Source organism: Mauremys reevesii, linkage group 27 (assembly GCF_016161935.1).
Source record: "Mauremys reevesii isolate NIE-2019 linkage group 27, ASM1616193v1, whole genome shotgun sequence".
In the NCBI taxonomy this organism is placed as follows: Eukaryota; Metazoa; Chordata; order Testudines; family Geoemydidae; genus Mauremys; species Mauremys reevesii.
In genome coordinates this window covers 481,183-507,318 of record NC_052649.1, presented here as the reverse complement: position 1 = coordinate 507,318, position 26,136 = coordinate 481,183, and the positions used below count along the sequence as shown (strand labels likewise).

Below are 26,136 nucleotides of genomic sequence, written 5' to 3'. Positions count from 1 at the left end.
CTTTTTCAGATCTTGGTCCTTGATTCTCATTCATGCTAGGTTAATGATGACTAAAAGTGATTTATTGCTGTTCAGTGGTCTTTGTGAAATCAGCATGTCTCAGTCCTGTTTCTAGGCATCCATGTTAGAAACAATTGCTATGACCACAAGTGGCATTTTATGTTGCACTTAGAAACCAAGAATTAGATGGTTTCTTGGAGAACGACCTATTCTTCACTCCCTACAGGTGGGTGATCCTCTATGATACAGTCACTAATGGGCACAGAGGATTTCAGGGATGTCATTCTGACCCCTTTCACCAACCGTACAAATCACGTGGGAAGGAGCATTATTTGGGGTTAGAATGGGTGACTGGGAAGCTGGAGAGCAAGAGTCAGTTTGCATATCTACTGCTGATAAGCTGTGTGACTTTGGGCATATCATTTCACCTTTGTGTATCACTTTTTCCATTTGTAAAACATGGATAATACCTACTCAATTTGTGAAGAGCTTTGAAAGCCTTAGAGGAGCTATGATGTTATTTGCAAATAATTATTACTATAAATTTTGAACAGAAAAAAATCTAGAACATTGTGATAATTTCTGTTGATCACAAAAGGGCAGTTCCTTCTGGAACTACACATGGAATGCAAGTAGTAGGTGGGACAGTATTTATGCTGGGAAGGAGACGTGTTAATTGGATCTCTAGACGTGCCAGTGCACCATTTAGCATGATTTATGAATTTCCTTTATATGGTCTTACAGGTGTCCAGATAGCAAAGAAATATTGATTTCTTGTCTGAACCCTAGAAGAGTTTATGAATAAAGTCTACTAATTGTGTTAAAGTGCACTAGAACTGCAGTTACCTATAATTGAACGTGTCATAACATCGATACCAGAACAGCAGTGGTAAGAAATAGCCACTTCGAGCATGTGTTAGGCACTAGAAACAAAAAGGATCAAATGCTGAAAGTTGATTTTGTTTTCACGGCAGATCTTGGAGTGACAAATGAAACTACGCTCACGAACAAGAAGAGATCTCAAGAGAGAAGGAATGTAATCCAGTCTTCTAAGCTAAATCTCGATCGTAAAGGTCTAGACAAAGATAGCAAAATAGGAAGTGTCCTTCCACAGACTCAGCAGTCTCCAACTCTATCATCTGCATCTACCTTGCAAGGAGCTCATGGTTCCTTTGTCTCAAATGAGTCACATGGTCCATCTTTTATACCCACTAAAATGGCCCCTTTGAGGTTTAGAGATGAAAACTTTTATTCTATGCTTTGCTTAAACATGGAAGAGTCCTGTGAAGAAAATGATACTAAAGATGATGATATACTAGAGAAGGAATTCCTTTCTTTCAATCTAAATCACTCTCCTACTCCTCTAGAACAAATTAGCAAATTTAGTGGAATATCCTTGGCTCAAGATGAACAATGTAACTTTGAAGAAACTGGAGATGATAGAAGCATTTCATCAAGGAGTGTGGAATCTTCTCATCAACCATTAAGACAACACAATGTAATGGACACAACTGTTGAACAGTCTTCATTAAGGCGAAGAAACTTTAGGGACTATGGAAAGTCTTACACTCCAGATGGGAATTCTTCTGAAGGTGCTGATTGCAATAAAAATGAAAATGAAACTCCATTATTTAGTTCAAGAAGCTCACAAGCTGAAAGCAGACCAGGCAGCGCATCTATTGCTGAGACTCTTAATAACATTAGCTCTATAGATAGGCCTAGTGTCAATATTTATAACAGAGAATTGCAAGCCTATGAAAGCAATCAGAGGCGTTATACTGATCTCCTTACTTCTGCAAGGTCAACAGTTCATAGACCATTATTGTATTCTGCATATAATACTCCAAGATCATTAATACAATCTGCACATAGAGCTGAGGTCTCAACAACTGTATCATCTCAAGTATTGGATTTGGATGGAAGTTCAAGGTTTAATGTTCGTAGACCCTTGTCTCCTATAAGAAGTAGAGATTCTTTTTCTGCTACAGAAAGTTATGAATCTTCATCACCTATAGTCAGTACACCTGAAGATAATAGCCTGCTGGATGATAGTATAGATAATGGTTTAAAGAGTACATCTGCAAATGCTGCCTTACATGATGAAGAGAACTTACTAAATTCACATAGTTCTTTTTTATCTATAGATTCTTCCAGCCCATCTTTGTTTCAAACAAATTTCACAGCCCACCTTCACATGGCTGGCACATTACATGATCAATTACCACTTGCTTTGCTGGCAGTGTCTGATTTACAAAATCAAAGTAGTGCTATGAGCAGCATTGCAGCCTGTGATACCACAAGTGCAAAGGAAATAAACAAACATGCAGACCCAGAGAAGCTTAAGAAACTACAGGAGAGGTGAGACATATGTATCGTTACCTTTTTGACATGAGCAATTAGCCAAAGTTTGAGGCCCTGTGGGTTGTTTCCATTGGGAGGAGAAATTGATGATGGAGGCAGGTATCTTTGAAGAAATCCTTTTTATTTCCAAAGAACATACAAAGTCCTGTTTCCCTGAACACAGAAGGAAACAACTGGCGATATTTTCTTTGCTGACAGCTCTAAGTCCATTCAGCCAGCATTCAGCCTAAAAGCTCTTTCTATAGGTTTTTCTCAGGGCCATACTCTGTGCTTGTTCAGGCTGCACCTGGCTTTCTTCGTTTTCTGTGGGGTTTCTCCTGCCTCTCTCTCTCACATACACACAGCACTCTACTAAAACAGTCCCTGGGAAGCCCCCCCTCCACCCAATTAGTTCAAATTCCCGAGCAACCTCACATGTGCTTGTGCCTGTGTTTTGGGCAGCACCATGCACTTCTGTTTGGGGTGGAGACTTATTGTTTCATAAAAGGATCAGACTGTTTCTTACAGCTATCTTAAATGAAGGATGGCCGTTGCATACCCCAATTTTAATGAGACTTAGATTAACTCGTAACAGTATAATTATACGGGTCACACATCCATGATTTCACAGTAACATGCCGTTCTAGAGCTAAATGGAGAGCTGTGGAATCTCTCTGTGGAGAGCGCTGTGTTTGTTTAGATTAAGGTTGCCCAGTGGTTGACCTTTTGGATCCCCTTTGGTAATAAATGGCTGGATTTTATAATCTTTCAAAATTTCCATATGGTTAAAAACTCATTGCCAGCTACCTTTGTGTACACAGGCGAAGAATCAGATAGTAACTCCTTTCCCTCCCACCCCCCTCATATTGCCCATTATAGTTACAATTTTCCCATACTCAAATGCTTGCCATTTTTAATAACGTACAATGGCACTGAAGCTGCTTATGCCATCAGTTTTAGTAGGGCGTGTGCGCGCGCACACACACACACACGTGCCCCACTAGTAAAAATGGCAGTACTTCTCGTTGTTTCCAATGGAACACAGGCTGTGGAAGATAACTGCCATTTTACTAAAGCAAAACATAGGTTGCATCCCGATGGTTCTCTCACTGACACACAACACTTACCTTGTGTCAACCCTGACTATTTGCTAATGTTGCTGAGGTTGTAATTAAGGTTTGTGTAATACTGTGAAGGGGATGAATGTGTTCTTTGCAGTACGTTTCTTTATCAGTTGAAGGCAGAAGTAAATTCCTTTGGATGATCTGGAGTCTGTCACTGTCAGTGGAAGTGTGCTGTGTGGGCATTAGGATACAGTTAAGAGGTAGCTCAGCTTATTATTTTGTTGCTTTTTAGGGTATCAGCCATCCTTAATCTCTTTTAGACCAAGTTTTTGGTTATGAAAGGAATATAGATAAAAAGAAACCATCCGTACAGATGCTAAGGAAGTTAAGAGGATTGTCTGTTCTAAAAACTTGTTAGCTGACCCAGTTTCTTCACTTTCTTCCCTAAAACTGTAATTTCCTTGACTGAAAAGACTTTCTGATAAAAGGCATATTGGTCAACTCTGGGTTTCCTGCTGCTGACTGTAATCGGCAAGCTGCTCTTTTTCTCAAGCAGTTGTTTCAGCAATTAAGAACAAAGATGTTTTCATGAAAATATGCCTCTCCATCCCATCTCTCCACTCCCCCGGAACATAAACCAACTGGCCACATATTCAGTTTTGGCACTTAACAGAAGTGACATAGCTCTGAGTCATACAGTAGTACCAGAATGTAAACTGGACCCTTAAAAGAACAAAGATGCTTTATTTCAAAAGGTGTTAACCCTTAGAATACTACAGACATGCAAACCTTATGTATGCTGCACTGAAAAAATGACTATAGAGGAATAAACTCATCTCCTCCTCTCTACCCCCATCTCCAACAACAGCTCTGTTTCATTCTCAGTCCCCTACCCCCTTTCTTTCCTCACTCCAGCCCAACATGTCCGCTTCTTCCCACCCCGACCCCCGCCCGTCCCCTTTCCAGAGAACACCAACTAGGCTGTCACAGACTCTGGCTTTTTCACCCACCTCCTTACAGCTACCGGCCCCAGATATCAACTCTGCCACTTTCATGCTCCCACTTGACTTCCTAATACCATCTGCTGTACCCCGGCAAGCTCTTAGCCCTGGGGATTGCTAGAAAACTAGCAGCAGAGGGTAGAGTGACCAGATGTCCCAATTTTATAGGGACAGTCCTGATTTTTGGGTCTTTTTCTTATATAGGCTCCTATTACTCCCCACCCCGTCCCGATTTTTCACATTTGCTGTCTGGTCACCCTAGCAGAGGAAGTTGAGTCATGTTGGAAGGGCAGGCTAGGAAGGAAGTGGGAGTCCTGGGGACAGAAGCTTCTCCTACTGTCTTAAAAACTGTCCAATTGCTAATCAGCTGTCCTGAATAAAGATCCCTAGATACTCTACAAGCACCAGGAAATAGCCCATAGCCAAATGATATTATTTGGATATTATTTGTTCAGATCACTGACATCTACTGAAAGATGTTTAGGAAAGCCTCTTTAACCCCCCATCCAAAACATGTTAATTAAAATATAAATTAAGTCTAATGTTGGACTGTAGAGTTTGGTGAAAGAACACTTCTGATTTGTTTTATTGTGTCTTTAGTCTACTAGCAGAAGACTCAGAAGAGGAAGGAGACCAGTGTCGGATATGTCAGATTGCTGGGGGCTCTTTAACCAATCCACTGGTAGAACCATGTGGGTGTGTAGGAACCCTACAGTTTGTTCATCAGGAATGTCTAAAAACATGGCTGAAAGCTAAGATAAAATCAGGTAGGAATGTGAGAAGAGAATACAAGTGCAACAGCATGTCACTAATTTAAGAAACCTCATCATATGAGGGCCAAATTCACCTTTGGAATCACTCCCTGACATAAGTGGAGCTATACCAGGTGATATCAGTGGAGTTACACCAGGGATGAATTTATTCCATAGGTTTGTCAACATTTCAGTCTTTTTCCACAATGCAAAAAATAGGTCAAATAACTTCAAATATTTGATGGCCTTGCTTAGACTCCTGGCCATTAAATCAACAGATGAGTACAACTAAAATTCTAAATCTCCAGAGTTTACCATTTAAAATAAGCCAAAATATATATCAAACACTGAGGGATTTACACATTACCAGTGGTATCATGTGAACATCAAATTGTGTAGGATCCATAAACTTCACATGTAAGACTAATTAATGGGGAGGAAAGGGAACATGTTGAATGACAAATCCATAAAGTGAAATAAATATTTTTTTTAAATATTGAAATAGGGGGAGAAGGAACCTGCATAGAATGAATTTTAGTGCTTATGAAAGTAACGGCTAGCAAATTATTGCTATGCAAGCTTTCCTTATCTTCATCCCCAACTTGGTCAATACATACTAATACTACATTGAAACTTTCCAATGTATTCTATTTCTATTCGTGTCCTCAATTAAGATAAAAAATGTTATTGTGCTGTAAATGTGAATTGCAAAGCAGGGTTTTGCAAAGTTTTCCATAATATGGACCAAATTTTAATACAAAGATTCTCTTGTAAACCACTCCCCCTTACATTTGAAATCACACATCAATTAAGCCATTGTTTGCATGGAAAAGGAATATTGAGCATACACGTATGTGTTTTAGTTGTCTGTTACTGCAATTTAGTAGCTAGAAATGAAGGAGAGGAGTCAGTGGCTAAGAGTCTAAGGGTATGGCTACACTTACGGTTTGCAGCGCTGGTAGTTTGCAGCGCTGGTCATCCAGCTGTGCAGGGCCAGCGCTGGTGTGTGGCCACACTCACAGCTACCAGCGCTGGTGTGTGGCCACATTTGCAGCATTTGCAGCGCTGTTGGGAGTGATGCATTATGGGCAGCTATCCCAGCGTTCAAGTGGCCACAACGTGCTTTTCAAAAGAGGGGGGTGGAGTGGGGTCTAGTGTGACAGGGAGCGGGGGGAAAGAGAGAGGGGATTTTTGGAGCCAACACTGTGTGTTTAGCTTCCTGCATTGAAAAATCAGAACATGTTTCTGATCCCTTAGTCTTAACTCTTAATTGCAAACAGCCTGCCTCCAACACGGACTCCCCGCTGATTCACTCACTCCCTGTGGTGTACTGTGACAGGGAGCGGGGAAGAGAGAGATTGGAAAAATCACAAAATGTTTGCGAACCCTGCATCCAACGCTGTTTCCCCTGCCTCTCATTTGATCGTTCACAGCCAGGTACAGATAGCTCCTGTTTGCTGTGATCAGTGTTTGTTTTTTTAGATAAGCAGTTCAACGGAGCTCCGATCGGCTCCATTCTGTTTCATTCACTCTCCCTGCCTGCCTCTCATTTGATTGTTTACAGCCAGGTACAGATGATCACAGCAAACAGGAGCTCTGTTTGTTCGGAGCTCCGATCGGAGCTCGTTCACAACAAAACAAAGAGAGGCTGCATAACAAAACAAAGAGTAATTTATAAAAGCATTCTGGGATACACCTTATACCCTGGAGGCCAATCACAGCGCTGGTGTGTGGCCACACTTGATGACCAGCGCTGCAGCACCAGCGCTGGAATCCTTATTCCCCATGCCGAGTGAGGTGTACGGCCAGCGCTGCAGCCAGGGAGTTGCAGCGCTGGAAGTGCCCTGCAGGTGTGTGGCCACTTACTAATTGCAGCGCTGGTGGAGGCTTTCCAGCGCTGCAAATTGCCAGTGTAGCCATACCCTAAGAGTCACAGAATCAGGTCTCAGCCTCCAGAGATAACAATAAGCAAGTTTATCACTTAATTCCGTATATGTGAGAACTCACTGTTTAGATTTGTGTCAAAAATTCTTTTCTTAGATTCAAGAAGACAGGCGCCCACACCACCCTTGTTTTACTCTTCATCAGCAGAGAATGTAGCAGTTAAATGCAGATTCTTAATCCTTATTCAAATTCCTGACTGACCCCAGTATCCCGGGCGTGAGCTACTTCCTTCATCTTCCCTAGATCCTGCCCTGGGTTCAGGGAGAGTTCAGCCAGCCAGCTTGGGAGCCAGAGTGAGAGAGAACACTAGCAAGGGGAGAGAAAGTTGGGAGGGCATAGTGGAAATTCATTTGGTATTTGACTAGCTATGTGTTTGGATGGGCAGAAATGGGACTTCTGGTCAGCAAAGGATTATTTTTTTTGAGGTGTCTGGCTTTAGGGTGAGGCCCTGATCTGAGTATCTGTAATAACCTTAGATTATTTTCAATACCCAAGAAAAGTTTATAGAAGGCCACATGCTTTTAAAAAATACTAACCACGTATGAAATATAATACAGTGGGCCCAAAAGCAACTGGAACCCATTGTTCTAACTTAGAGTTTTATACAGGCACCTGTCACCACAATATATGACTGTCTTCCACACAAAAAATCAATGGCAATAGCAAAGTCCCAAGAGGATTTCATGGAGTCTCTAGTATTTCTTCCATTTGGGGTGAAAATCTGCTTGAGGGTTTTTTTGTTTTGTTTTTTTAAACGGATTGTATTAATTTCCTCCTCTTTATTGAGGTGTGTCTCAGTGCCATTTTTATGGTGAAAAGCAACTGGAACCGATTGTTCCCTTCTTTGTTGGTGGGGGGAGGGCCGGAAGGGGAGGAAAGAGATCCAGTGAAAATACTAGGCAGCACACTGGGCCTTTATTTGGTTGGTATTGACCAGGCCTTGCGTGTAGAGTCTTGATGTGTGGATGCTACTGTTATATTTTACTTGAGACTCGGGTGGAATTTTCCTGCACCTTTTCTCTTTTTCACCACTATCCCCACCAGTTCAGTGAATGAAATTCTGTTTCAGAAGGTATAGGTCTCACTATATAGTCAAAGAGAGAATAGCCGGTGTCCAGTCTCGTTTCCACTGCAGTCAGTGGCAAAATTCTTGCAGACTTCAGTGGGAAGAAGCCCAAAATATTTAAAACAAATACAAATAGAAGTGTGTTACTGGTTATCTGGAGTTGTTGTTTTTCAAATGTGGTTCCTGGACTACAAGCAGACTTCTAGTGTTTTGTGGAATTAAGGATTTGGAGAAGCAAGCGGTTGGTGTTGATAAGAGAGGTCTCGATACAAAGATTTCTGTAATGAAATGGTCTGCCAGAAAGAAAACTGACCCTCTGAGTTAGATATGACTCACCATTTTGAACTCTGCTTTTTGACTCTTCAATTTACAAGGGGAAAAAACAAAATCTATCTTGGACTCTGTTATTGTTTATTTTTCTACAATAGAACATACATTTATATGTAACAAGCAAGAGGAAAAAAAAGAGTATTTCACATCATACTGTCAGTTTTGAGTGAGTTGGTCCCTAAGGGCCAGGCCCATATAGTTAGGGCCAGATTTTCAGACAAGCTGAGCTTCCATTTAGGCATTGGACTAAAAAGCCAGATTTCCGAAAGATCTCAACACACTGGGTGCATGTTGGTTGCTGAACTCTTTTGAAAGTCTGGCCATAAGTGTCACAATGGGAGTGGAGGACTTTTGAGAATTTGACTTTCATTTGGGAACCTAAATGGGAACTGAACTCATCAGAAAATCTGGCCCTCGTTGTGGGTGCTGAGGCCTTGGAAATCTGGCCCTGAATGGCCACTTACATTCATTGAACTTACATTTGTTTCAAACAAATGGACATAAATATTACTTTTCTATGTCAAATAAACCATATTGATCAAGGTATGCATCTCATAACTCCTGCATTTGTAACCCATATCAGTTACAGTTTTGTAAACTGTTATACATCACATGGAGTGTAATAGACAATACAACTAATATTTAAAACCATTATACAAAGCTTACATAATAATGGATATGATTAGAATAGAGTTCAATGGAATTTAGAGTCAAAGCTAGCAACTTTGAGTAAAAAAATGGCTTAAAAATAAGGGTTCAACGTAGTAGTGATTTATATATATATATATACAGAGACACTGTGCTCAATATGGACTTACAAGTTCAGTATTTAATTCCTCATTTAATTTCAGGTGCTGAGCTGGGGGCAGTGAAAACCTGTGAACTGTGTAAGCAGAGCCTGATAGCTGATCTGGATGATTTTGATGTGAATGACTATTATAGAAATCACCAACAGTCTCGGGTAAGAAACTGACTCTTTCCAAATAAAGGCCTGTAATCCTATTTTGCTACTGCTAGCTTGCAGTACTCTGTGCGTGTAATGATCTGCCATCATGCACTGAAGCCAGCTAAACTGCAAGGAAGAGATATGCTTCTTTACGGCGATTTAAAGAAATGTAAAAAAGCCCCTGAGTAATAAGAGTCTGAGAATAATAATCACAGTTCATTTCACAAAACTGCCCAGTATCATGAGGCTTTGAGTGAAGGAAGTTTGTAATTACATTTGGAGATGGGGAATAACATTCTTGTTTGCTAGGTAGAGATGACATTGCAGTGTGCAAGCCTCTTGAGGAGGAGACTAGCCAAGGTTACTTCTCCTCTGCAGCATCTTACAATTTAAAAAATACACAAACAGAAGATTCAAGGAATTGAACATCATCCCATTATTAATATCAAAGTGTTATTTGTGAAACAAGTTAAATAAATGTATTTTAAACAGAAAAATGCAGGGGTAAGATACAGAGATATTGAGAGCTGTAAGAAAACAAACCTAGCATCACAATAGATTTAGTATTTTTTAGCTTTATGCCTGCCAAAGAATAGCTTAATTTTCCAGAAGAAAAATATTCCAAGCATGGAGTGCTAATACTTTACTATAAGATGGTGATGGGGTCAGCTTGTTCAGAAACAAGATAAATGTTGTTCATAGAGGAAGACAGGAATGACAGGGTAGGTCATGCTGGTGGGGGAGTGGCAAAATATGTGAAAGAAAGCATATTGTCATATAGCAGGGTCTCTACACTCTGAAATAATCACACTGAACCATAAACAGACTAAAGTGATAAGCATACACACCCTTTTTCAAACTTGAGTGTTTTACAGAATTACAGGCTGTACCTATATTGGGTACAGTTTGATGATTCAACACATCAAATTTACACATTTAAGGACATACTGCAAAGCTCATCTCTTTTCCTAGGCATTTGAAAATGGGTGGAATTGTAAGGATGAGTAATTGTTGGAGAGACAGGGGGAATTAAGGTAATGGGAGGTCTTGCTTGCTGGTTGTGATTTATATCTGTTTGTATTGATGTACTTTTAAGTATTATTTGTGATGTATTCTAGTTATGCCAAAAGCACCTAAAGCATATGGATAGATATACTATTTAGTATTTATAGAAATCTAAATAAATACTGCAGCGTGCCAGAGTTTTTCCCACTGATTCGTAGAAGATAGCCACTTCTACCAGATTGTGTTTCTCAAATTATTTGCAGTAAACAGTGTATATTTCCCCATCTGCATCGCTCTAGGACTTATTTAGTTATAAAAAAGTAAATGATTTCCCAGCATGCTTTGACAGAAGTTATACCACCAAACTATTTTCTAGCTGATTGATTTGCCATTGTGCTGTAAAATGTATATGAATATAAAGGTTCACTTAGAATGAGATTGTCTATAGATACCCATTGAAAGCGCAGAGGAGAACATCATGGCTTGGAATATAATTCCGTCTGAATGGAACAAAAAAACCACAAACAAGCAAAAACACCATGAGAACCAATCAAGATACAGCTTCCAAAAAACGATTTGAGGAGATTTTTGTAAGTGCTAAGCCATGCAGATGAATGCTGTAGTTTCAGGAAGGCTGTAGTTTCCAGATTAATGACCATCTCTTAGGTTTATTACACTGGTAGCACTGACAGAGGATGCTGTTGAAAAAGTTTGACCAAGTGACTTGCTCAAGTTCAGAGAAACAGTTAGAATTGATGAGTACCTGTCTCCTGGGCCTGTGCTTAGGCTATGCCTCTCAGGGACTACTGTACCTGAATGCTTAGTTTTTAAGCCACTGTTCTTAATCAAGAACATGCTGCTTAGAACCAGCACTATTATTAGTAACTTCAAGAGTTCATTTAGTATTCAGTGTGCACCATTAAAAAAATTACTTTTTTTTTTTTTTTAATCTCTGCTTCAAGACTGAAATGTAACTACTTCTGGGCTGGAAAGATGGCTGGCATTCTGAGCTAGCAACATGATACAGTGTATTTGGAGGGGAAATTGTTATTATTGTTAATTTCAGTGATTCTTTTCACCAGTGGCAGCTTGATGCACTAATTACAGAGAATAAAACGTAAACAAAAAAATAGTCAAAAGCCAGGCAAAATAATTCTTACATTTTGTTCTGCCTATTGATTAGATTCACAGTTAATAACATTCAGCTACAGAGGGGGAATTTGGGAAGGCAGAATTAATTACCTACCCAGAGTGCGGCCAAGACACTGGGTTTTCAGCACCCCTATGATTGCTACAAGTGCTGTGAGATCTTTAATGCCCACAAATGGTCAGGATCTCAAATTTCCATCATATCAGAAAGCTGAAACATCCAGCAGCATAGCATACTCTACTCCATGATATAGCATTGAAAGGGAAGAGTGCCACATGCTAACTCTCCACACTCATGGTTTTCCCTGGAGAGCTTCCATTTAATTATGGAAAGGCCCACTCCTCATTTGCATGTTAGATCTGATGATCTGTATTTTATTTGATATGTGCCAAAATATACAGCAGTTTAAGATGGCATAGCTTCATCTTTTTGTTAATTATTAGCTGAGATTTGCCATTACTTGTGCCAAGGAGTTAACTTATATTTGTTCTCTTCCTCTTTTGTGCTGTATGGATCCCAACTGATTTTCTCCTCTTTACATTTCCTTCCTATAAGATCCCAGGTTACATTCTAGATTAAATTCTATGGTCTGTTTTATGCCAGAGATCAGACTAGATGAGCATAACGGTCCCTTCTGACCTTAGCCCCCACACACACACCCCCAAGCCCCTCACGAATTTACCAATCCAGAGGCAAGCCTTAGACAGGACTCTCCTTAGTCTCTTTTGCCCCTTTAATTGCCTGCCAAAAGTCAGTGTTGAATCTCTCATCCACCCTATGTCCTTAGTGTGTTGTGTTTTAGGAATGCCGGCAGTCCCTGCTGGCCCTGGAGTCTGATAGCTTCCCGATCCAGTCTAAGCCAGGTCACTCATATGTCAGTGCAGAGACCTTATGCTAGGCTATTGTATGTGATAGTCACTACTCACAGTAATTAAGAAATTAAATACAGGCCACAAAGATAGTTCAGAGTTAATAAATGAGTTTGGTAGGTAATATAGCCTCTGGCTGAAGTAACTGAGTACTGGTTCTAGTCCTTAAGGTCTTTAGAAACCAGCATTACAGTAACAGTAAATAAATTGGCTCTCTTTTCGGCACACAGGCACAAAGTGAGCTAATGAATTCAGGTCTCTACCTTGTGCTGCTCCTTCACCTTTATGAACAGAGGTTTGCAGAACTCATGCGCCTAAACTACAATCAAGCCAGTAGAGACAGGGTAAGAGGAGTGAAAATGATAGTGCTTCAAATCAGACATCACTAATATCATATACTCATTTGTTACTTACATGGCTTCTTATCCAGCTAATGACGCCTCCCTAGTTGTCAAGCCCACAGAAGCTCTGCAATCCACTTAGAATCCATGGCAGTCTTTCTTTTTCAAAATCAGCCACATGAAGTTTTATTAAGTAACCTAAGCCTTCCTCAGAGGTACAAGCAACAATCCTGCCTAACACTTATCCCAGTGCAGGATGGGTATTTCCCCCACTGATTGCCAATTATTTACACATGCTCCATACCCTGTCTGTCAGCTCCACAAGATACAGCTGTGCAATGGGCAGGAGTGGTGTTATGTGTTTCCCTTGCTTACCAGCCACAGTAGAAGAAAAGTTTAAAAAAAAAATTCTGGGATTAACTATGTGCATGTGGAAATGCAGCCTGAACCACTAAAGAATGAGAATCCCAAAAACCTTGTCTACAGAGCAGAGTTATGCCCCTGTAATTTCTATCAGTGCATTGTACCCGCAATCTGGCTAATCTGGTTAACATAAACCTATTTACAATGATCTCACACAGAATTCCCTCTAGCTGTTTCAGTACATTCCCAGACTTCCCAACCCAGATCCCTGAAATGGGGTTTGTGGAAGCAGATCTCCACAGTTAGAGAGCTGCTATCAGGGCCAGCTCCAGGCACCGGCACAGCAAGCAGGTGCTTGGGGCGGCCCATGGGAAGGGGCAGCACGTCCGGCTCTTCGGCGGCGGGTCTCTCAGTCCCTCTGGGAGGGAAGGACCCACTGCCAAATTGCTGCCGAAGAATGAAGCGGCGGCAGTAGAGCCGCCGCCGAAGTGCTGCGGATCCCTTGGGGTGGCAAAAACGCTGGCGCTGGCCCTAGCTGCTATACCAAGTTATTTTTAATTGTGGCCTATATAAATAACATGAATTCAGCATGTAAGATAGCAGCTATCTAAAGCTGAATAACAGCAGTATTACATTAAAAGCTTCTTTACTTTTTTTTAAATAAAATAAATCTTGAGTCTGTTGTATTGCACCCTGTGAACAGAAAACTTTTATGCATAAAATTACAGTCAGAAGCCCTGGAGATACTGCACAGGGTAAGTGCAAGAAGAGTTGTAGGAGCCTTATAAAAGCATGCTGGGAGATGCCAAATGCAGTGATGCAGCTGCCACACCAGTGATTTCTACCAGCACTACCACAGCGATGGTCAAGAATGACTTGATGCAGGTTGCAACAGTGGCAAGCCATACTTTGAGCAAACGCAATTGCACAAGTACTAGCACCATTAAAAGCACTTTTGAATGTGGACCCAACTGGCCTAATTCTCAGTTACCACATGCCTGCAGCTGAGGCATGGTTAAGGTGGCTCAGGTCTACTCCTTTTTCACTCTGCTTCACATGGCCACATATGGGCCCTGAGAAGAAAACTGCTGAAGGTCAGGATTTTCAACAGTGTTTATGTGATTTAGGAGAACAAGTATCAGCGACTTTCAATGGGACTTGTGTTCAAAGACACATAGGTACATTTGAAAATCCCACCGATAGTGCAGTACATGCTAACCATGCCTCCGATCCAATCCCTGATCCAAGGGCTAGGAACAGGGTCATTTTAAGGCCCTCGTATCAGTGCTACACCATCCAATCACGCCCCCAGTGGAACTGGTATACTCTGGGGGCTCTTTCCACCCAATTTAAGGCTGATTTTTGGTGCCAGCATAGTATAAGGGGGTCTTTAATGTGACTGAGAATCAGGACTAAGCTGTGTTACAAGCATATACACAAGACTTCAGGATGGTTCAGAATGCATCTGATGGTGGCACCTAATATCATATTTCACAATAAAAAATTGACATGATGCAGCTTGTTGGCATCATGAACGTATTTCAGAGTAAGATATATTTCTGTTCTCTTAGAGCACTTCTTATGAGTTGCAAAGCTACCACAGAGGCTTTTAATTCAATTGGCAGGAAAAGTCCATCTGGAGCTGAAACTGCTCTATACCTTGTGGAGCTCTTTTTTATTTTTAAATTCACAGAACATTGCTTCACTGGAGTGTTATAAATATAGTTGAGCTGGTCTGAAAAGGTCACATATATTGATCCAGTGGCTTTGGGTGCTTGTAGCTAATCTGTGGTCTCTCCTTGATACTGATGGGAACCGAGGCTTTCAATCCTGACTGTCTGGAAGCTGGAAAGGAGTTTAATTAGAACATGACCTATGGGATATTGGATTCTCTTGATACTCACTATGTTTTGAAAAACTGACCATAAAATAATCCAGACTTTGCTTTTAGTACAACAGTCCTCATTACATTGTTATTGTCCTGATGTGTTTATCTTTACAATTAGTAGTTTTTCAGCCTCTTTATACCTCTTAAGTTTCCAAGGACCATATCATACAATTAATTAAGGCTGAGTATTTGTCACAGAAAAAACTGGAAAACTCACAACTTTGTCATGGCAAAAAAAAATACTAAAATCACAATTTTAGCTGGAATAAACAAGTCAACCCCTACCTATTTTTAAATATAATGCATTTTTAAAAATTTAAAAAGCTTATGAATTGGGGAACAGAGAGGCCCAACATTTTCAATGTGGCCTCTGATTTTGGGTACCTATTTTTGGTAGCTCATTTTGAAACACCTTATTTTGATTTTCAGAGATGTTGAACACCCACAGACGCAGCTGAAGTCAACAGTAATTCAGCACATCTGAAAATCAGGCAGAGGGTGTCTCATGTTGACCACTGAAAAACAGAGACACCCAAATCAGAGGCCACGTTTGAAAACTTGAGCCTAAATGACAGGTGCAAGATCACCTACATAGTGAGCTAGTGAGAGAGGTAGGAATCGAACCCAAGTGTCAGTAAGACCCCTGTTCTTAACACTGGGCAAACTTGTCTGACATGGGACATGTACTCCAAAATGAGGGACAAAAAATCTACTACAGGAAGCTTAAAAATAATTTTGTTTCTTTAACATAAATAATATTTTCTGTGACCTTGTGATTCAGTATTTTAGGTTACACTTCACAGCATTTTCAGTCTAAAACAATACACCATTGCTGTAGTGAGAGGTTACAGATAGTCTTGTCATCAAAGATGGTTATAAAACAGTATATCAGCACCAGGCAAACTCGAAGAACCTTTAACAAACACTTCAAACAGAAAACCGAACTAAGATTTAGTTCCAGGGCTTTTGTTCGGTGAAGCTCTTTGATATTAGTCACTGGCTAATAATGAGTATATTGTGACACAGTGAGTCATCTAGTTTCACTTCAAAAATATGTGCCTTCTGAGACATGATTCAGCACTTCTTATATAAATATATGACAGCAATAAAAGAGAGAACAACCAACAAGGGTAGCCAGGAGGTAAGTTTGAGACTATAAATGAGAGACAATTGAGAAATACTCTACACCCGTTCTGAGCACTTGCTAACGGCACACTCCTGCTATTGGGCTGCCCTTGTAGTTTAACCTTCCTGTCCACAGAGCTACACATTACAGCTATTTGGGTGGGGCATAGCCAGTGAAGAATATTTATCTCTGGCAGAGAGAGAGAGAGAGATTTTTTTTGTGCTTCTATAGAAATTGTTCCTCCCCGACAGAGTCACTCCCAATGAACTCTCTCTCTCTCTCTCCAATGCTTAGTCAGACAGTCGGCTGACGGCCTAAGAGTCCAACATCAGAACAGACTTGATGAACCCATGTAATAGGGGGGCTGCCTCTGGGCTGCCTCTACCCCTCGGTTGGTGGAATTTTATCCCAGATATTACAAGCCACCTGGAGAACAGTGTTCACTGGAACGTCTTGTGGTATCCTTGCAACATGCCCAAAGAGTGTAATGCATTGCCTCTGGACAATGGCCCCAGTAGTCTGTAGACCTGAACGACCATAAACATCTGCATTACATATGAAGTCATTCCACTTTATGCCCAATATACAACGTTGACATTTTGTGTGGAAAGCCTCCAGCTTTGTCCAGTCTGCGTGGCATAGTGTCCATGTTTCGCAGCCATACAACAGTATGGGAAGGATACAGCTCAAATAAATCCTGAAGTTGGTGCTCATACTAAGATGATGTTGATTACATATCCGTTGTCAGCCCATGGCAGATGCTGCAATGCCAATCTGGTGGGGAACTTCCGTGTGAGAATTGGAGGAGCTGGTAAGTATAGAACCCAGATAGCAAAAGCTGGAAACTGATTTGACGGTTTCGTCGTTCAAAGAGAATGGAGTCACAGGTGGACCTGGTCCTAGATTTTGCAGTTTTGAGTTTGACCATGAAACATGGAGGCCAATTTTAGCTGACTCCTATGCTGGAGTGCCTCATGAAACCTGTCGGGGCTCGGTACTAAAAGAACATCATCATTAACATAGTCAAGGTCTGTTGGTGATCTCTCACTCACCTCAATGCCTATGGACCTGATGGAATGCTACATTATGAAATCCATTGCCCGACAAAAGAGTGCAGGGACCAGAACGTAACCCTGCCTACCACCAGATACTGATTTAAAAGGCGCTGACCTCCGGTTCAACAGAGGACCATGGACAGTGGTTCCATTATGAAGCTCTCTAATCAAGTGCAGCAGAGTGGTAAGGACACCTATGCCCTTTAAGGCCTTCCATAATGCGACACGGTCTACTGAATCAAATGCAGCCTTAAGAACAACGTACACTACATACAGGGGCTTTCTGAACTCGTGATGTATCTCTGCCAAGAGAAGGGCCAAAATGGCATCTAACATGGACCTGTTCCTCGTAAAGCCTGACTGTTGGGGGTGACACTTCCGATGTAGCAAAGGCTCCAGGCATGCCCACAAACCATGCGCAAACACCTTTCTGGAACAGAGAGCAAGGTGATCGGCCTGTAGCATGGGTAGGGGAGGCTGGGGGAGGCAGTGCCTCCCCAAACAGCCAGGCGTGGCCCCACCCACACTCTGCCCCCAAGGCCCTGCTTTGGCAGTGCTTCTAGGCTCCAGGGGGCACTCGGGCGGGGGGGGGGGCTGTGGACACTAGCCAGCCTGGGCAGAGGCCAGCAACTGCGGTGGTAGGGGCTCTCGGTTCCGGGGCATGCAGAAGGGGCATGGCCTTGGATGGAAGGGGTGGGGACGGGGGCTAGCCTCTGCTAGCCAGCGGTTCACGCATCGTCCTATGGCCTGTAGCTCTTACATTCATTGCATGGTCCCTTGCCCTTATAGAGTGAGATCACAATACCGTCCGTCCAGGTAGTTGGCAGGGTTACAGTTTTTCACACCAGATGAAAGATGGTCAGTAGTGATTCTGCTACAGGATCAATAGCACATTTTAGCATCTCTGATGGAATACCATCAGCACATCCATTTTTCAGTTTAGCGATGGCACACTTTCACTTCATCCAATGTTGGTGCATCAGTACAAATGTCGGGATCCGGAACTGCAGTGACTGCCAGATCATCCAGCTTTCAACAAGCGGCGGCTGGAGGATGGTTCAGAACACTGTGATAATGTTTCACCCAGCGTGAGAGAATATCATCATCCGATTTACATGGATGGCCTTGGCTGTCGTTCAGGATGCCGGTTGTTTTGACTACCTCTTGACCACTGAGGTTGCGAATGTCACGAAATGCTGGCTTCAAGTCACCCTTGGCTAAGCCAAATTCACCATCATCCGCCACTGGGTTATAATATGCCTCGTGATCACGGAGTGCCAGGGTGTTAAATTTTCGCTTCAGCTGATTATGAGTGTGCTTATCGCCACGTTGGTGGGCTGCAGCCTTCAATTTAATTATCTGGAAGGCCTCCTCTGATAGCCATGGTTGATGTGCTGGGTGCCTATAGCCAATCGTCTGCTCAGCAGATTGGTTGAGGGTAGAAGTGAACAGACACCAGGCAACCTCCACATCATCTGGCAGATTAGCTAGAGCTGAGAATCTGTTGCTGATGTCAATACAAAACCTGTTGGCTAAACCTGGCACATGGAATGTAAAACTTCATTGTCACAGAGAGCTTACCTGCCCATTGGAGCATCGACACCATACAGGTGACCACTAGATGGTGATCTGTATTCGCCACGCATTCCGCAACATGATATACTCTACAGGAGGTAAAGAGACACCTGTTGTGTGTAATGATGTGGTCCAACTCCTTCTGAGTGACGCCACCATGAAAGATGCATGACAGCTAGTGTATGCGTCACCGCTTGAACCATGACCCAAAAATGGAAAGATTCTGGGAGGCACAGAATGTAAGCAAGCGGCGAGAGTTATCATTGGGTGTGCCTGAACCATAATGACCAATCACCTGTTCAAACCCAGTCTGCAGGGAGCCAGTAACTGCATTTAGGTTATTTGGAGGGACTGTGCATATTAGAAGTTCCAGCTGATCATAGAAATGATCTTTAACTGAGTCAACAGATTCCTCTGTGACAGTGAGGTAACGGTGTCTCTGTTTAAGACGTGCAGTAAGTAAACGAGGAGACACAGGTGTCCAGGTTGTCAGGAAGGACTCGGCGTCACCTCGCAGTAGTAGTGCTACCCCATATAGATGGTTGGGGCCGCTAAAATACAGAAGTAAAGAATCTTCCACCTCATGACGTCCGTGATCCATCAGCCTTTCTTCTGTTAGACCTGCGATTGATATACCAAGACGGTCCATTTCGTGTGAGACAGCAACCTGATGACCATGCCTGTGAAGAATTGCAACATTCCAAGTTGCAATTTTGGTGGACTGTCGGCGATCCTAGATAGAATTGGATGCATTGTCACAATGTACTGCAGACGTGCCTGCCGACATCAGAGGACACGTGATCTCTCCTGCCATCCATCTCCACCCTCTGACAAACAAACAGAGTCTAGGGACACCATTCCTTACCCATCATGGCTAATAGCTATTAATGGACTTAACCTCCATGAATTTATCCAGTTCTCTTTTAAACGCTGTTATAGTCCTAGCCTTCACAACCTCCTCAGGTAAGGAGTTCCACAAGTTGACTGTGTGCTGCGTGAAGAAGAACTTCCTTTTATTTGTTTTAAACCTGCTGCCTATTCATTTCATTTGGTGACCTCTAGTTCTTGTATTATGGGACTAAGTAAATAACTTTTCCTTATCTCCTTTCTCCACATCACTCATAATTTTATATACCTCTATCATATCCCCCTTTAGTCTCTCCTTTTCCAAGCTCAAGAGTCCTAGCCTCTTTAATCTCTCCTCATATGGGACCCTCTCCAAACCCCTAATCATTTTAGTTGCCTTTCTCTGAACCTTTTCTAGTGCGAGTATAGAAAAATATTGAGAAAAATAACATTGATACAAAGAAAAAGTCCCAAACTAGGTTGCAACCTTACATCTTATTAATATTATCAATACTGACAAACTCAAATGCTGATCCTGGGATGAACTGCTTCAAAGAAACAAGTCTTTTCACATAACTAAATATAGCTATGTCTAATAACAAACCAGGTAGAGGTTGTGACTGTTTATAACAGTCACAGGGGACCAGGGGGTTGGACTAGATGGCCTTCTGAGGTCTCTTCCAACCCTAATATTCTATGATTCTATAACAAGACATTGTAACATTAAGAATAATCCTTCATTTTTTGTATCTTAAGTGTTAATAGTGCTGTGATTTCCTCACTTATCATGCTTTTAAACAATTTCCATGCCTTCTTAAAGTGTTTTCAAGACATTTCCATAGCAGTCTCTAGGTATATTAAATTGTATGTCTGATCAGTGTTAATGTGGAGAATTTTTATTAATCCTTGTCTCCTTTCTCATAGCTCTCAAGACAGCCTAGAGCAGAGGAAAGTGAAAGTAGGTTTTTGGAGTTCAGAATCACTTCTCAGAGATTCTTGCTTATTAGTTCTCATTAAACATGCTAACCCTCAGATAGTGACAGGAAGTACTAAGACCCATTCAGATGTAGAAGTTAACAGACCAGAAAAAAAGATTTCTGGAATTTCAAGTTGCACAAAATCGTCAGGAAGATTTGTATCATACCAGTGTATAATGAATATGAATTTTTAAGTGTGTGTGTGTGTGAGAGAGAGAGAGAGAGAGATCTGCAATAAGATTTTATGCTGCTTATACGGGCATTTATGAGCTATTTTTAGAACACCCAGAAAGAAGATTGGTTACTCATTCGTTGAAGACTTCATCCATTTAATAAGGTTTTTTGTTTTATCCATTGTTTTTGAGTGCTGACATTTGGCTTTTCTCCTTTGGATTGATCAGGACATTTTAGTTGTCCATGCAGGCTCAGAAAGAAACCCTAAAAGTGAGACTTTACCGTACATAAAACAAGGCAAATAGTGAGATTATTTTTATGGGACTAATCACAAACTGTAAGAAAATATTTTGGTTTCACTTACAGAAGAATCTTAAACTCTCTGGGCTAGAATATGGAGCTCTTACTTAATCTAGTGAGCATTTATTCATGCAAATAGTCCCATTGAGGTCACCTGCGCAAATGCTCACCAGCATGAGTAGGGGCTCCATAGTCTGGTATGCTGAGAAAATGTACTATGTTCTTTTTAGTGTTTCAGATTAAAAATCTAAGACTATGTCAATGCCATTGTCTTTTAGATAGTGAGCTTTAGCGCATACTAAAGGTTCCCTAATGCTCTTTAACAAAGTTCTGTTTCAAACAGCATTCCACTAGAAGGGTCTAGATCACAAGTAGTGAATAGGTGGACTATGGGCCAAATTCAGACTGCCAGATGCTTTAGAACAGACCGCAAAATCTTTTATTTACTTATCATCCTGATTGTTATTGAGGTGTGACAAATGTTTCTCTGAAGTCTGGACCTTGACTATACCTTGACCAAGAAATTTGGATCTTGACAAAAAGTAATTGACTACCCCGGTCTACATGGACCAGTTACAACGCAATGCATCACTGTGCTTCAGAAATCACACCCTGTAGGGTGCATTACCCTACCATGTAGACAAGCCCTCAGTTTTCAATTGTGCTTTGCAGTTTGGTTTTAAAACCTCCTTCCTGTAAAGTTTCTAGCTTCATCCTTGGGGTTGACCTCCATGTTATATAATATCATATATCACAAAGACTTTTCTGTCCTACAGCTGTGAGTTGCAAAGAGCATTTAAACAAAGCAAGCTTTAGATTTAGAGCAGTTGTCTGGCTAATGGTTACTTTCTCATACAGGAAGAGATTAACCCATCAGTTCTGAGGGCAAATTCTTGCCAAGTTACACTACAGTATAGGGAGTCTTATGCCTCTGTCAACAGGAAGGACTTTTGTCTCCATCTCAGAAGTAGAGTGAAACAGAAATAAAGTGGAGAAAAAACTTTGTGGCAAATGATTTGTTAATCCTTAGAATGTTAACATTCCCCTAAGACATGCCATTGCCATCTTGTGGCTAAAGCCATTTCTACTTTCACCTCCTTGTTTATAGTGGTATCGCTAAAGAAAAACCAGAAGGTAACAAACGAGAAGAAATATTTTAAATACATGTTTTACTAATGCTAGAACAACCAACAAATTTATCCATGGTCTTGCAGTGCCAGTTTATCAAAGTTATAATTGTGATATATGAAAACATCCTCTCTTCTCCCCAAACATAACTGTACTGTTAGTGGATAAGGGACAGTACACGGAATCCATTCCAGACACATCAGCTACAGAGAAAAATATCAAATATTATAAACATGATATAAATGAGGATGTAAAACTAGTAACATCTGGGAAGAACATCAACTGCCCAGCTTGTTATTCCACCCATAGGCAGACTCCAGGTCTTGTACCTATAGTGTATGGCACGTGTGCTCACAGCCACTCTCTTTTAGTAGGCGTCAGGTTAGATGCTAGCAGACTTGAGTCAATCTCTTGGTGTTTTTGTTAAAGCAGCACTGTTTCAGTTTTATGGTGTCATACTATAGTGACACCTAGTTTCTAGTTAGGTTAATTACACCCAATTTCCCCTATGCATGCCCTGCAGTGAATATACCTAGAGCCTATTTTCTTCTTGGGGCATTGGCTTCAGCAGTCAGAAATTCCTGGTTCTAAGCAAAACCTGCATTTTGCATATGCATTTATTGCCCCTAAATGTCATTAATTGAACCAGTACTTAGAATGTAATAGTCTAAACTATAGTGAAATACCAACTACTTATTTAGGCTGGTCCATCTAGAAGTACTTGGAATATAAAATAGCTACAGTACACGCTTATAGTCATCTTTTAATTAATTGGCGACATACCATGAATCTTGAAGATGGATGGCTCAATGCTGAGTGTTTTCCAGTCCTTTCTGTCTTGCCACTAGACTTCCACATTTTTCCTCATCTCACCTATGCTGCTAGTCCAGCAGCTCATTGCTTACGTAGCGTCACCCCAGAGGAGCATATTTTCCTAATTGTCAAACTGTGACAGTATAATATGAACAAATATCTCAGCTTCCCCTGCCAGCTCCACATGAGAGATCCGCATTTACATTTTGTCTGGGAGAAAGCAGCCTGTGATTAATCTTAAACCCTTTCCATGATGAGCACCTCCTTGCCTTGTAGAGTCACAGTTAATAGTGGGGCATATCAGAGCAGAGAGAAACTTAACCTTACATTTTTCCATGTAGTCTTATAGGTCTTCTCCTGTTTTTAAAATGATTCCATATTTCACAATCCTTTGCTTTGACCATGAGACTACATTGTGTCTCTAGCTGTCATTGCAAATAGACATCAATTCTCATTTATTATTGAGCAGCTTTCTAATGGACCACTCTCCACTGTGCTCAACAAGTGAACCTAATCTAGATGGTCACTTGCTGTCCACCATTAGCACCATGTAGACATCTAAAAGGTCAGTTTTAAACCCTTGTTGTTGTATGGGTCAGCAGCTTGTGTATTCAGAACAAATACATTTGTCTTTTGGATACCTGAACCTGAGTTTTAAAGAAGCAAGTGCCAGTTGTAAGGCTATTGAACATTTTAGCAGGCATCTTGCAGTAGTTTGTTTTCTTGCAGAATGACAACCCATGGAGAGGCTTTAATGTTGTCATTTGCTGGTGCAGCCCAACAGAGCACACACTACATTACTATTGATCTGGCTTAAGCGCCAAGAAAGGAAAACAATTATGCTTGTCTATACATACATAACCTGCTCAGCAGGTGTTACCTGTGTTGGAGTGAGTGGTTACTGCCTCATAAGCAGCTCAGCTATGGAGCCTTTCTCTGCTGAAGCCTGAACTTCAAATGAACCATTCAAATACCAGTAGATGGGAGCAGTTTCTATATTTATTTTTGGAATATGCCATAGTTTTTACAAAAATTATAAACAAGGACCAAAGTATAATTTATACTAGGCTAACTCCAATTATATTAAACCAATGTAATAGCAGAATTTGTTTTTTTAGCACTCCTTCCCACAATGAAACAGCCCTTTTTTCTGTTCCACTGCATGCATACCCCCTAGTCATAAATAGTGGGCTCAGAATATTCAGCCAAGCACTACTAATATAATAGAGTGGACTAATATCTCAGAATCGGTGGGTTTGCCAGTCACCCGATCGTTAGGAAACCACCCTTGCTGCAGTTATACTTCTGAGAAGTAATAAATAAGGCCATTTAGGAAAACAATACTTTGCCCTTCTTTAACAGCATCAACCCAATGATCTCAAAATGTTTTACAAATATTAACAAATGAGGTTTCGCAGCACTCCTGTGAAACATGCATTAGCATCCCTATTGTACAGATAAGGAAACTGAGGCACAGAGGGTAAATGACCTCCCCAAGGCACCACAGACTTCCTGTGAAACATTTGGGAATAATACATCCTTTTCTCTTGCCACAAGACCATGTTTTCCCACCGTAATTCAAACGGTGTAAGCCCCAAGACAGTCTCAAGCAATGTGTCCATTTTGCACTTTGGGGGCCCAGCTCTGCCCGCAGATAAGCATGCATGACTCCATTTGACTTCAGAGGGCGCTGCTTAGGCATGTCCGATAGCAAAACTGAGCTCCTGGTAGTGCTGAGACGTGGCAATGAGAGTTTGCCTAGTTATTCCTGCTTGTGCTTTGCTGTATGTGTTTAAAAGAATAATTTTTAGGTTGCTGAATTCACTGAATATTATTCCTCTACAAAGGGAGGAATTCTAAGTAGTCTTTTTTTCTTCTCCACTTTACAGATTCAGAGTCGGGGAACAATGGATAGAAGAGTGCTTACCAGATTGTCCAATGAATTTGGAATTTGGCAAAGAGGCTTTTATATTGAATACCCTTCTCCATGTGTTTTATATCCTTTTTTTTTTTTTGGTCTTGCCTTACACCAAACTAAAACAAGTTTGTACATGTCACACAATCCTTTTCAGGAGGTCTATTATTGTCTTTAGAAGTGGAAACACCACTTGATAATTACTTTAAAATAACATGGAACAAAGCAGCTAGTAGTGAAAAAAAATGGTGTTTCTATTGATTATATCCTAAAACTGCTCACCATAACAGAAAACAGATGACTAGCAGGCAGTGTGTGTTACTGACTGGCCTTCTGTAACCTTTAAAAATCAGAAGCTACAGAAAGGCATGTGGTTGCTTTATTGTGTACTCTGGACCCATATTTCGTTCTGTGATTCAAAGGTTTCTCCTGATTAGAGCTTGGGTTTGTACGGTAAAGTTAAACCATCATATATACAGCTTACACTGGAATCTTCTAGAACATACTTGTATATTATTGATTTACTGTATGTGATGACAAACTTATTAGTGTATCATCTCCAGCTTGAGTGGGACAAACTTTCAGTAAAATAATTTTATTCACCCCTTACCATTAGTGTACACTAATTTCTAAAGAACAAGAAATACACAAGTTCTTTTCTTTTTGTGGGGAAGAGAATAGGTGCTGGAACTAGGGGTGCTGCCACACCCCCTGGCTTGGAGTGGTTTCCATTATATACAGGATTTACAGTTTGGTTATATGGCTCTTAGCACCCCCACTATAGGAATTGTTCTAGCACCTGTGGGGAGAAGGACGAGGGAAGGCAAAAGTCCCTATTCTGACTTGAACCAGAGGAAAAGACATGTAGTAAGACATCAAACCATTAGTGATCTCCACAGACAGCAACTAGAACACTTATCCATCCATTTGGTGTATTGCTATGTTGGTAATAAATGGCATTTTGCAGCATTTCCTGAATAGTGGAACATGAGGTGGGATGGAGACTGAATGCTTCACAGAGTGAGATGCTGTGTAATCAGCCTGGAGCACTCAGGATTTCACACAACTTTGAACTGATCAATACAGATTTGCTGTAGCTTTCCTTTCAGGCAATGATCAGATCTGTAAATGACTAATTTCTCTTTGATTTACATGGAGGGGTCTCCTC

At 41.1% G+C, this 26,136-nt stretch overlaps 1 protein-coding gene across 6 annotated transcripts in view; it reads left to right on the top strand.

Moving 5' to 3' along the window:
• Positions 1–25,577, top strand: part of MARCHF10 (membrane associated ring-CH-type finger 10) — a 71,210-nt gene extending 45,633 nt beyond the window's left edge. For 4 of the 6 annotated variants that reach the window (XM_039516964.1, XM_039516966.1, XM_039516962.1 and 1 more), the window contains 6 exons: positions 975–2,358; positions 5,006–5,172; positions 9,349–9,458; positions 12,698–12,811; positions 20,586–20,619; positions 24,943–25,577. In XM_039516964.1, the coding sequence (XP_039372898.1) occupies positions 975–2,358; positions 5,006–5,172; positions 9,349–9,458; positions 12,698–12,811; positions 20,586–20,619; positions 24,943–24,968 (1,835 nt within the window). In that variant the 3' untranslated portion in view covers positions 24,969–25,577. Of the gene's footprint in view, positions 1–974; positions 2,359–5,005; positions 5,173–9,348; positions 9,459–10,896; positions 11,039–12,697; positions 12,812–16,933; positions 16,997–20,585; positions 20,620–24,942 lie in introns of those variants that run through there. The other 2 variants (XM_039516965.1, XR_005591637.1) reach the window with 2 other exon arrangements.
• Positions 25,578–26,136: the final 559 nt, after the last annotated feature.